At 33.1% G+C, this 12,904-nt stretch overlaps 1 protein-coding gene across 10 annotated transcripts in view; it reads right to left on the bottom strand.

Annotated features, from left to right (window-relative positions):
- The window catches only part of LOC105216876 (trichohyalin), a 97,793-nt gene that overhangs the window by 19,025 nt on the left and 65,864 nt on the right, over positions 1–12,904 (bottom strand). For 6 of the 10 annotated variants that reach the window (XM_011191600.3, XM_054233059.1, XM_054233065.1 and 3 more), the window contains 6 exons: positions 9,399–9,488; positions 8,604–8,849; positions 7,815–8,303; positions 7,282–7,314; positions 5,556–5,594; positions 3,611–3,727 (listed from right to left, as the gene is read on the bottom strand). In XM_011191600.3, the coding sequence (XP_011189902.1) occupies positions 3,611–3,727; positions 5,556–5,594; positions 7,282–7,314; positions 7,815–8,303; positions 8,604–8,849; positions 9,399–9,488 (1,014 nt within the window). The remainder of the gene's footprint in view (positions 1–3,610; positions 3,728–5,555; positions 5,595–7,281; positions 7,315–7,814; positions 8,304–8,603; positions 8,850–9,398; positions 9,489–12,904) is intronic. The other 4 variants (XM_054233066.1, XM_054233061.1, XM_054233062.1 and 1 more) reach the window with 2 other exon arrangements.

Here is a 12,904-nt window from a genome sequence, read left to right as displayed (position 1 = left end):
CTTCCTTCGAATATAGTTTCTACTTCATGTCCATTCAAAAAGTGCCCACATTGCTTTGATAAACTTGATTTTTTATGTACAATTTTTATTGTCGAGAGCGCACCTAAAAATGCTCACCCAAAAAAGTGCCCAACGCGCCATAAGTTCAAGTTTTCACTTCTTCCTGCACTCCCGGAGTGCAACCCCACTAGGTTATTTTTACCCCTTACTTTCGTTATCATATTTTTCAAAAATCGTAGGTCACTGTATAGGAAATACCTTCAACCTAATAACATTCCTCAATATTTTTATTTCAGATACTCATTAACTCCGAAGACAGCACATAGTTAGCTAAGGTATTAAGCTCAGTTAAAATAGCTCGATAAATTACATTCAAATGTTTCTATATTTAATATTTATTTACAGTGTTTACATGGCGCTCAAATTAATTGTTCCACTTAAGCATTAGCAAAGAAGTTTGGCAAAAATTGAAATAACCAAAGCGTCTAAGGCAAATTTAATTACTTTCGCATTTTGAATATGCATTGTATAAATATGCGCAAAAGTTAAGCATAATTATTTAATAAAGGAAGGTTAGTTTCATAAATTATTTGCGAAAATAGTTTTGAACAAAATAACGGTTAGTAAGTGTGATTTAGACAGAATGCATGAGAACATCAGATGGATGTACATATGTATGTAATATGTATAGTATGTACGAGTATGCAGGAATTTCGCCAAGTTTCAACGACACGATGACATGTCTATAATACGAATCATATTATACGAATTAATAGGAATGTACGAACGTTTCGAATAGACTATTATGGTTGTATTTATAAGTATGCTGCATGTTAATTAACGAGTATGACATGTATTTAGACTATATGTATATATGTATGTATGGTATGTATAGAATGTAAATTGATATACTCAAAAACGAGGATTTTGAAACTTTGGATACTTGTTGTTTGCGATTTTGGAAGCAATTACTCACAAAACGTTTATCTGTATCGCCCTATAATACGAGATACGAGTAGATACGAGTATGAACGTAAGCGTAACACGGTTATTTGAATTGTTTGAAAATAACCATTAGAGAGAATTAGTTAAGTTTACATAATTAGTATTTAGTAGTTAAGAGTAGTATGTTAAGTAGCAATAGCAATAGTAGTTAGCACTAGAGCAATAGTAGACAAATATTAATACTTTTTTTTTCTAAATTTTATGAAATACTTTATGCATTGAATAATTGTACTTATGTGTGTGTATATATTATGTATGAGTGTGTGTGTGTGTGAATGAATCTAATGATTTCGGGTATAAATCGGGTTGTGAGAATGAATCTCTGAGATCACAACTTTTGTCAAATTTTTTAACACTTTCTTTATGCGAGATGTACCGAGTCGTATGCAGGAAGACTTTGAGCTCACTGGCGGGTAAACTATACCAAGTCTTTAAAGGTGGCCGCTGTGATACAGCTTAGTTCTCTTTTGCTCAAAATAAGAAGTTTTTTGGTTTGTCCATTATGAACAACACGGAAAGTGTTCCAAGATCTGAGAAGTTCCCCTGGCATCCATTGCTTTTGGCAGAGCTTGAGTGAACTGAAAGATCTAGGCAGTTTACGGCAACAGCGTTCCCAGCTGGTGATATTAATTGAGTTTTCTCCTGCTAGTCTATTGATTTTCTTTTTCATGATCTAACACAGCGACGTTTCGTGTTGGCGCAGCGGATAACCTTAATTGCTACTTTGCTATATACGAAAAAGTTGATGGACTTGTTGGTTAGGCTGCATGCCCACTTAGCGCCTTCCCTTGGTCTGACAATCTCAGCTTAAAAGACCGACATGTAGTCGTTTAGTTTGATGCTGTTTTCTGTATGTGGGTTTTTACAGAAGAATATATACATTTCACCATTGGTACTATCGATAATTGTATCGTTGGCCCATTATTCTACTGGTTACATTTATTTACTCAACAGTCTCAATTTCCCGGTCACAACCTATTCCGAGTTCTGTGACAAAATCTAGTATGATACCATGACTCCATTGGTACAGAGTTTGGGTCCAGTGTCCCAAGATCTTTAGCCGACTAGCTGTGAGTGCTGCAGCACACTTCACTTGAAAGTATAATGCCCAGATATCTAGTATAACCTCTCGAGGCCTTGTGAAAGTAGTTTTCATATCACCGGTTATCCCTAGCAAACAGACCCGGTGAACCTGTTCCAGCGGTTTCATCCGGCACTTTTTCATGAGTACTTTCAACCAAACTATTTCACCTTATGTTAGTATCGGTCGAATAACACTTGTATACCATTTGGGATCAAAGACCCCACTTTGTGACAATGGCTCTACTGCAGGATTTCCATATTTAGAGAGATTTGGAAACGCTGCACTGTTTGTTCTCTCAAGCTTAGTTTATTATCTAGGATAACTCCAAGATAGTTGTTCTAGAGGAGCTAGAGACATTGAATCGTGGGATTTTCGTATTTCTCGTATAAAGACCTTAAGAGGGTAGTATATAGCGGAAGGGGTAGGAGTAATTAATACCGAAATCGAAATAGTATTTTATCGAAAAATGCAAAACTTTATAAAACTCAATTGAAATGAATCAGCATAACATGTTTAAGTAACACGAGAATCGGACCCATTTAGGTGAGTTAGTCCATTAGTGAACTTGAACTGCTCCACATTATATGCATAAAAATATTATGATAAAAAAATTTTTGTGAAATCGTCCCAGCTCTGGGAAAGTTCTTTCGTATACCATTAAAGCACTTCGGCAAAACCACACGATGCATCTCTGCTTCTTGACTTATTCGGTATTATGATCTTTTGACATAAGCTGTAAAGCCGACGGTGATTTATTTGATTGTGGTGTGTACTTGATTGAGGATGCATGTATTTAATTACACTCCATTCACTTTCGAGCTATATATGTAGGTACCTAGTATGCATGTTTGCTGTGCATGAATCCGATTAAAACGACATACATAGGTGAGTATGTTGTATGGAGCTTTTGAATACTTTCGCTGATAACTGCGACGTGTAACACACTAGCTGAAGTGTACAATGTGAGTAAACATTTTGATGTCAAATTTGTTTATGTTTTTAGTATTAGTTTTTGTTGTTGTACGGAATAATTGATTTCAATTACACTTAGGTGCGATATGTATATGTAAATATATTTATATATGTAAAAATAACTATGAACTGAAAATCAAAAAGCATTTTGCTTATCATATCAATCAATTGTATCAATTATTGTAGTAAACGAGTATTTTTCATAATAAGTACAATCAAATCAAATCAAATATTAACACCACTTTCAAGTAAAACTCTTTTGAATTAAAAATTTCACTTCGATGAAGTCTAATGTGTGTAAGTGTTTGTGTGAATATACATTATACGAATATATTATACGATATAACAGTTAGAGTTATTTATATACTGATTATATAGGTTTATACGTATGTATACTATGTATGTATGTGTGTGTGTGTGAATGTAAATATGTTCGTGTAGTTTTAGTGAAAAATATTTCAAAAGAATGCAATTGCTGATACCGTTAAATTATATATGTGTGTATGCAGTTGCATATAGAGTACCGTAAATAAATGTATGTTTTCGTACCTGTGTGACGCGGAGCTCAGCCTGTGTTCGCCTCAGTTCCGCGGCTGCCTTGTCGGCGCGCTCTTGTGCTCGGTCCAATTCTTGAGAAGTAGTCATTGTTGTGCGGCCAAATGTTGTCTATATTGCGCAGGAACGAAGATAATAACATTATTATAATTAGCGTAAATTTATTTATAATAATGCTAATGTATATGTAAGTACGAATGTGCAATGGTCCATTAAGGAATAGGATGCGTGCAACAGTCTATACAGCAGAGAATCTTGTCTTTCTTTATAAAAAATGTAGTTGACAACAATGCATTTACAACACAACATTTATGAGGTATATACCATGTATTCGTAAGTGTGTGCGTGTGTACGTGTGTTCGTGTTTATGTACATAATTATTTACAAAGGTATATTGTAGGCGTTTGTACTGTATTTATAGCTTTATGATGATTTCACTGCACATTTTGCCGCTATAAATTGTACTTTATTGCAGTAAAAGCACTTTGCGCCTAAAAGCAGGCCATCGATTTTTGAAAAATTTACCAATATTTGTTTACTTCCGTTTTGTATATATTTTTATCTACAAAAGTATTTTCTGTACAGTATTTGGACATTCAAAAGAGTATCTACATTTCAGCACACGAAAACTGGTCTATATCGAAACAGTTTGAGTTATATAAATTGTATTCTGCGACCGACACAAAGAAGTATACCCTTATTAAAATAAATTAATTCAGTAAGTATATAGTAGTAATGAGCGATATTGCTCTTTTTAAATCACTGTGATTTTATATTGCTATTGCGATCGCAACAAAAAACGAATTTGTGAGCATTTGTATTCCACATTTAGTTTTTAATTTCTAACATTTTTATATTTATTAATTTCAACAATAACCCCAATTTACCTGCTTTTGTAATCACAATCAACTAATTAAAACATTTTGGGTACATTTAACTGCTTTCGTAATCACCGTACCCAAATTATCGAAATCCCAACAAAAATTGCTCCTGTGATCATTGAACTGTTATTGCTACTCAACTTGAATTGCTACAGTCACCCAACCTGTTATTGCTACAGAACTGCTGCTGCTATTGCTACAGTGATCGTATTAGAATTACTGAACTGTTAAAGGTACTGTGATCGAACTCACATAATTGAACTGTCATTGCGATTGTAATGCTGTTAACAACAATTGATCGCAGTTGCTATATGCCATTTTTCAATCACAGTAAAAAAACACCGGGAGTGAAATACCGCTTGTCACTAATAGATACACTAGATTTACCAGGAGATAAGAAATCGCCTATAATGATACACCCAAAGTGACTATCTTACACTGTGCTTATTCTCTAAACAAAGGCTTGAAAAACTTGGTTTCATAACCAGAAATTGCTGAGGATATATCATTTTTAATTGATTCTAAAAACCAGAGTCGATAGAGCTAGTACAGTTTCAGCTATCACGCTTAACTAAGAAATGAAATTTGACAACTTTTTCCCGCGAAAAATTCCGAGCTGAATAGCAGGAAGATATTTTATAAATTTTCAAAAGATTCGTTTGTGAAATTATTGATATCTTGTAAAACCTATAAATACTTGTTAGAGAGTAATTTATTAGAAAATAATGGAACTGCGCAGCTTTTCTGAAGCTTTAAAACTATTATTGTCTGCCCTATATTAATCCAAATACTCCTTGTAGGATGCTTAAGTTGTTCCTTCATCGTGTCTAAGTCGCAGTCATTTTTCAAAAGTGTGAATTTTTCCCGATTGAATTTACCTCTACATCATGCTGTGATGTCGTATAATTATTGACAGTTATGCACATGAAAAGGTTGGTTTGAATCGTGTAAATGTAGCGGGCCACCAATGCTTGGTTCATTCAAATGAAGCGATCGAGCTTTATGTTTTCGAAATGATGTAGTTCTTGTGGTAAATATATATTGAGACTGTCACTTACCGATAAGCGTCCTGACTCGAGCATTAATTTTTGTACGGACTGAAAAGTATTTGAATATTAATACATAAAAAAGTCAAATACTTCTTTTAGCTGTGCTTTTAGTGGACTATATATGAATGTACGAATGAAGCGCTTATGTTTGTGGCATCCGGAATCTGAGAACTTAGCGAAAACTAAAGTGCTTGGGATTTGGAGAACCGTTTGAACGCTTAAGGCTTTCAGTAACTAGCGATTGTTAGCTGATTATATAGATACTCTGTTAAATGTTACTGTGAGTTCTTTTAATAGACAACATATAAGCTTAATTCTAATGATGGAGGATTTGATTACAGAGCATGGTTGGACTTGAATGTCTTTCGTTGTTGTTTCGGGGTTTTAAAAAATTTATGGGACACTTTTTCGATATTCTGGATAAAGATAAATATATATATCGCTGTCGAGAGATAGATATTTTAATTGAATGAAATTATATTTCAAGGTGAACTATTTTCAAAGCTTTCCAAAGAATATATATTAGTAATATGTAAATAAAATGTTTACTGCTTTCTATGGCTTTGTTTACATTAGAAATGTTCGATGGGATCTTGCAAGAAATATTTGTAGGGATTCTCACATAATCTCCATTTTTAAACTTGTCTAATGAGATTTTCATGAACTTGATTTAAGGGTCTTGGGAGGACTTTTTATTAGCTCGATTGAAAATCTACAACTGTGGACTTGTCTAATGACATTTGCGTTAAATATGTGTTGCACTTCTTCCAGAACTTGTTATTGATAAGAAAAAGAAACGTATACTTTTCAGCGTGAATCTAAATCCTAAAATTAAATGAGTTTTGTAACCTCATAAAGAGACGGCGGTAAGGATAGAATCCACGATCATAAGATAGTCCAAATAAATAATTAAGTGCTTATGGAATTTGTCGCCATGACTTCAATATTTCCTGGTTAAACCGAAGATAAAGTAAGCGACAGTCTAAAGAGTGTAATGTCACAAAGATTTCTCCAAATTTTAGTTGCTTCTGTGAATCCATATCCATCACTATATGAGATCTACGATTACATTACAAAATATGATTTATTTTTACGCGGTCTTCCTTTTTATTTTATGTCGCGTTTCGTTCTGTAAAAGTTAAAGACCGTTGCGTATAGTGTATTTGTGTATGAGTGTTATGTGTATTTGGAATTTAGCACTCTGTCCGATACATTAACTTTCAGATGCCAGGATATTGAGGTGCAACACGACGTTTATATTTTTTGTATAAATATCAATAATTTGTATATAATTTCGGCAAAGATTAAATAGTTCACATAGAGGTTAGTATTAGAGTAGATCCCTATTTGGTTAGTATACGAACAAATTCGAAACTTTTACTCATCAAAACAACAGAACTATTTGTAAATACTTTTAGCAACTACAAGTTCTTTATATACAGTGCAATTAAGCGTGAAAACGTATCAGGCTCGTAAATGCTCTTATAAGTCTCCCGTCGTAAGCGCTACGCATATTCAACTCACGAGCTCTAATCGCAAATCAGCGAGTGAAATTGTAGTCACTCCTGATCAGCGATTTTACACGCGACTTGCTATTCGCCACACGAGCACTTACGAAGTCTGATACGATTGGTAGCGTGATTGTTAACGGTTTTCTTAAACTGTAATGCTATTCGTGAGCTAATGTTAATTAAAAATGATGATTTTTTAGGGATTTCATAGAAAAAAATCTTACTTTATGTAGTGTGGTCTGTTCTTCTAGCTGCAGCTATTATGGTGGTAGTTATAGTAGTAGGTGGTAATAGTAGTAGAACATAGTTGTAGATACATAGGTACATAGGTGGTTGAGTGGAGTAAATGTGTACATGTAAATAATAATAATAGCACAGTAAAATATGTTAATGCTTCAAAAACACACATGTAATATATAAGAATATGTATAAGTAAGTAAATTGAGTACTAAAGGTATTTAAATATATATGCAGGTAGTATTGATTTCATATCTTCATAATAATTTAACACCTGAGTAATTATCATAGTTATAGTAAATAGTTGATATCATTAGATTTGGTAGTAGGTTAAGTATGCATTTATATAGTTAGACTAGTATTTGTTTTTTGGGGATAAAAAACATCGAACGTATATTTATATCGCATATACAATACATAATTGTAGTTAATTTTACGTTTGTAGAATTCAAGAGCAAGAAAGAGCACTTAAACGGTCATATTAAACGGCTTGAGTGTATACTTCAATACATTCCAGTACCTGTGAACGTTCCAGATCGTGTTTCAAGCGTTCATTCTCCAATTCCAGACGGGCGATACGTTGTTTGGTGGACTCCCAATCGGCATTGCTGCGTCCCATCTCGCAGGTGGCCTTCTCCAGCTCCGCCTTCGATTTGCCCAATTCACTTTGTGACGCCTCCAATTTGATCTCCAAGCGTTCACGTTCGGTGACAGCACGCTCCAGGCGTGTATTCAATTTCTCCACTTCACTCTCGAGTGCACGCAACTTGATTTTATAATCGGCAATTTCACGCTCATGTAATTCGCGCTCCTCTTGCTTTTCATGTTCGGCACGATCTCGCTGTTCTCGCAGTTGGGCCATTTGTTTCTCTTTGTCACCAATGGCTTCTTCGAGACTTGTGAGAGCGCCCTCGGAGCTACTATGATGAGCCTGCATTGCCGACAGACGTGCCCGCGCCATATCCACCTGGTTATCCTTCTCCTTGAGCAGATCCTCGAGATTCTCAATCTGATGGGTATCGCATAAAAACAAGGTACAAAACAAATAAACGAACAAACGAAAGCAACGCAAGTGTCAAAAAACCAATGGGAAATAAAAGTAAAGAAAAAAATTAATTTTTCATTAGTTTATTTTGCAAATTTTGTTTGTTTAACAAAATTGAAGTGTAGTAGTTTAACAAATTATGTTATGTAATCAAGTAGCTTAGAGTTCAGTGTATGTTTGAGTTGAGGTGAGTAGTGAAGTGGCTGTAGAGCGTGGTTGTGGTGTTGTTGTTGTTGTGGTATATGTTTCTGTATTATAGTGCACCTTTCGCTGTAACACGTTGATTTTGCGATCTTTAATCTCCATGTGATCCTTCAATTCGGTGAGTTCACTAGTCAGACGATTCCGTTCCTGTACCGTTTGTAGTGTGCCTTGTGTCTTCTTCTCAATCAAGCGATTCTTCTCCTCCAGGCGGGCGCGCAACTCCTCAACATCAGTCTGCAGCATATTGTAGTGCTCCTCCTTGGCACATAGCGACTCCTTCAGAACCGCTATGTGCCGCTGATAGTCCTAGAAATTTTACAAACATGATTTTGTACAAAATTTATTGGAATTATGATTTTGCAAAGATATTAGGTTATGTTCACACCAGCCTAACCCTTAAGTGATAGCTACATAAATGATAATAATCGTTATTTTAAAAATTGTGGTTTTGTTTAATATGACAAAGCAAAAGTTGATTCAACTCCTTTTTATATTACTGTAGAACGATAAATGAATATATCTCAATAGTTCCACGAGAGAGTTTATAGACAATTCTTATGATTGATCTTTTATCTAAAAATCTAGGTTACAATCTTAGATTGAAAAAGTATATAATAAAAATGGGCGACCTTTACATTCCGGTATTAATTGTGGTAATCTTTATTTTATATTATTTATTATATTTGATTACTGCAAATTTGTCAATATCTACTTCTATACTATCTTATTAGAATATATACTTGTAATTCTTTTCATATATCACCGATCTACTAAATAACCTTCACCAAAGGTGCTTTTGTGAACACAGCCTTATATACAGAACTTATAAAAAAATATTTATAACCGATCTTTTACCTGATGTTGCTCTTCCAAAGTTTTCATTTTGGCCGCCATCGCCAATATTTCTTGATCCCTTCTTTGTATTTCAAGACGGAATTCGTCCAACTTAAATGCCAATCAAGGTAGAATTTGGAAAAAATAAATTGCATTACATTAGCATTACTCTTATACAATGAGTTAATATGTGTGTTTGTTGCTAAAAAGAGACAACGCTAAGGTACTTTAACGTTGAATGGCGATGAGAAGAATTTTGTAGAATGCAACGCCGAAGCGTCATGACGTGTGAAATCGATGAAAAGGTTTTGAATATTTAATGTTAGAGTGGCAGAAAGATAGTGCGTGAGAGTGAGAGAGAGTAATGAATATGTCACGCGAAATTTTGTAGCTTGAATGAGAGGCGAAGTACATGTAATTTATGGAAAGTAATGAAATATTTGAGATTGGCTATGACTCTCTATGCATTTATGAGTTTGTGTATTATTTTTTTTTTTTTGGCTTGAACGCTGTATTATGAGTGCAGGTTCTTGGAGAAGAGTTTACAAACATTTCATTTATGTATTTGCTTCAAGGTTAACAAAAGTGCCCTTGTGCTCTTTACAATATCCAATTGTGTAAATCCGAAATCTTCGGTTTGTCTCTTTGGAATACGGAAATGATTCTTTACTACATGGCTATTTTATTTTCGAAACGAAGTGTGTTAATGGTGGAATGTGTGTGACTGATAGCTTCAAAATTGCTGAAGCATGTGTGTTTTTCGAAAATCATAAACTTTGTGTTGGTGTAGTGGTACTACATACAGAGAGTAAGCTTTGCCAAAATGTATGAAATTTTTATTTAAGTTTTTTTTATTCTTTTATTTTTATTATATTTCAATAAAGTTCGAAGATTATTTATAATATTGTTTTGTTGTTGTTTATTAGCAATTTTAATTACAATTTTCGTTTCATTTTCATTTTCGTTTTGCTTTTTCTTTGTTTTAACTCAGCTTATATGTATATGTATGCATAGCACGTATAGGAGTATAAGTATATTATAAATACTGCCTTGGATTACAATGTAATAATTAATAAATGCTTCAGTTAGTTACTTTGAAAATGACACAGGAATCACTACGCGATATTGGCTATATAGAGACAATTGTGATTTTTGTTAAGTACTACAAAGAAATCGAGAATTCTTTATCAGAAAATAAAGAGAAAAATTCGTTATTGTTGTTATTGCTTTTAAGTAGACGTACTATATATCTCTAACGGTAAAATAGAGTGCGTGGGAAGTACCGTTATATATTTTTTCAATGGTTTTTTTTTTATTTTAGATGAAAAAACTACATACATGTATGTATATTTTGCATTAACAGGATAGCGTGAACGTGTGAAAAAATAATTTCAAATTTTCTTCGAAATAAAGAAACTTACGAAAAAATATTCAATATTTAATCGGAAGGTGTACACTCAGAAAAGCTTCTAATTACACGATTCATCCCCAATATTAAAGATTAGTGTTAAAGCAACCAAATCAACTACTGAAATGAATGGCAGATAAGGAAGCTTAAACGTTCAAAGGCTGAAACTAAAGAAAAATCAACCTCTAAATAAGTTGTGAAAAGAAATACGCCCAATTTTTGTACGAGCACCCGCAAATTGCAGTTTTTAACGCCAAATAGGAATGCAAATAAATCTAATCGCAAACTAAAAAATGTATTTCATTTTGTTTTAAAGAACTATATGGTTCTTTCTACAATAAAAATTATGAAGTTGTGTTGTGTCCTTTAATAGGTTATTTAGAGGCAAATTGTTTAAAGTATGTTGTACAAAACTTTGTAGATCTAACCCAAAATCCTATGGATAATATTTGTTATCAAATGTTAGAGAGTAGTGAATTGAACAGAGAAGATTGGCAGCAATTATAGCGTAATCTTGAGGTAACGAAGCCTCAAATACATTCATTTTATTCATCCCTTGCCTTAGTAAAGCGTCTATGCCTTACAACTTCTATAAGAAATTGATTTTAATTTAAATCTTTAGTTATTGAAAGAAATAAGGAATTGCTCTATATTTAATAGCATGGTTTTGTTATTTTTGGCAGTTATTTCAATGTGCCCTTTACAATGGAAAACTTCTATAAAATTCGTTCATTCAAACTAGGAACATTTAAGAAAGCGGTTATACCACTTTAGTGGTACCCTCTTATACGAAATTCAACTAAACAAAGCACTTGCAAATTTTTTGACAAGAGAGTAGCACCCAACGGTTTCCAACATGCAAATCGAACAAACAACTGACTCGACAAAAATCCCGACAGCAAAAGCAGTATATATATATATCCGATACCTGATAAAACACAGTCCAAATGTTGAGAATGCGCATTCTGAGAACACAATTCTGACTATTAGGTGTCTTTATATAGCGAATATCGCGTGTTGTGAAAAACTCATTTGTTAAATCTGCGATTTGTGTACTCACATAGAGCTGGTAATCATTACTTTGTGTATCGAAACTTATTTTAAGATTATAGACATTAGCTATGCGTTTATTTGTAATTCCACCATATTTATGTATGTATGTATATATTATGTATATATATGTATGTATATACAACTTTGTATTAACTTGATTTTTATTTATTTATTGTGTAGATAGTTTCACATTTCGGCATCATCTTATGGCAATCAATATCAGCTATGTAAATTTGCTATTACACATGTACATACATATGTATGTATGCATGTATACGTATGTACGTATATATTATATAAGTATGAATCATTGTATATGCTAATCAAAAAAAATAACAGTCAGCTTATACGTAAATAGTAATCGGTACCGCTGCGGATACTTTTCTTTAAATGCAAGTTTTTCTGTCTGTATGTATGTATGTATGTACGTATGTACTTGTAAGTATACGAATACACTGATTTATTGGCTAGTCTGAGCTTTTAACGAGTACGAGTATTATTGTATTATATATTAGATATATTTGTATGCGAATGGTTTTTATTTTTATTTTTACTTTTTGCAAACATTTGTATGTATGTATGTATGTATATTTTCCTAAGTTTTTATTCGTTTGGGTAAATTGCCGATTTCGTTAACAAGTTGCCTTTCATCCAATTGTCTAGATTATAAAATTTTTAGTTAAGTTCCATCTTCTACACTTACGAGTTTCGAAGAGTTAGATATCGTTGAATATCGTTGCTAATAGTATGAACTTAGTGAATTTTAAAAGTGGTTGGAAGAAGGTTTGTTTGGGACTTTGTTGCAGCATTTTTTAGAATTTTTTCGAATTACTTTGCTCGACATGGAATTGTTTTTTCACAAAATTTTAAGTAATTAATATGATTAACTTGTTTAAAGCAATTTTTGTCATATTTGTTTTTATAATTTCAAAAATTCGAAATAAACTTATAGGTAATACTTAATTAAAACCAATTAAGATTACCTAAACTTTATTTAAAGAATCGAATTTTTGGGGAGTGCAATATAATACACCCGTCCAGTGAAATCTAGAACACATACTATAAA

Source organism: Zeugodacus cucurbitae, chromosome 6 (genome assembly GCF_028554725.1).
Source record: "Zeugodacus cucurbitae isolate PBARC_wt_2022May chromosome 6, idZeuCucr1.2, whole genome shotgun sequence".
Taxonomy (NCBI): Eukaryota; Metazoa; Arthropoda; class Insecta; order Diptera; family Tephritidae; genus Zeugodacus; species Zeugodacus cucurbitae.
Note: the sequence above shows the minus strand (reverse complement) of the source record. Positions and strands in the feature narration are given on the sequence as shown.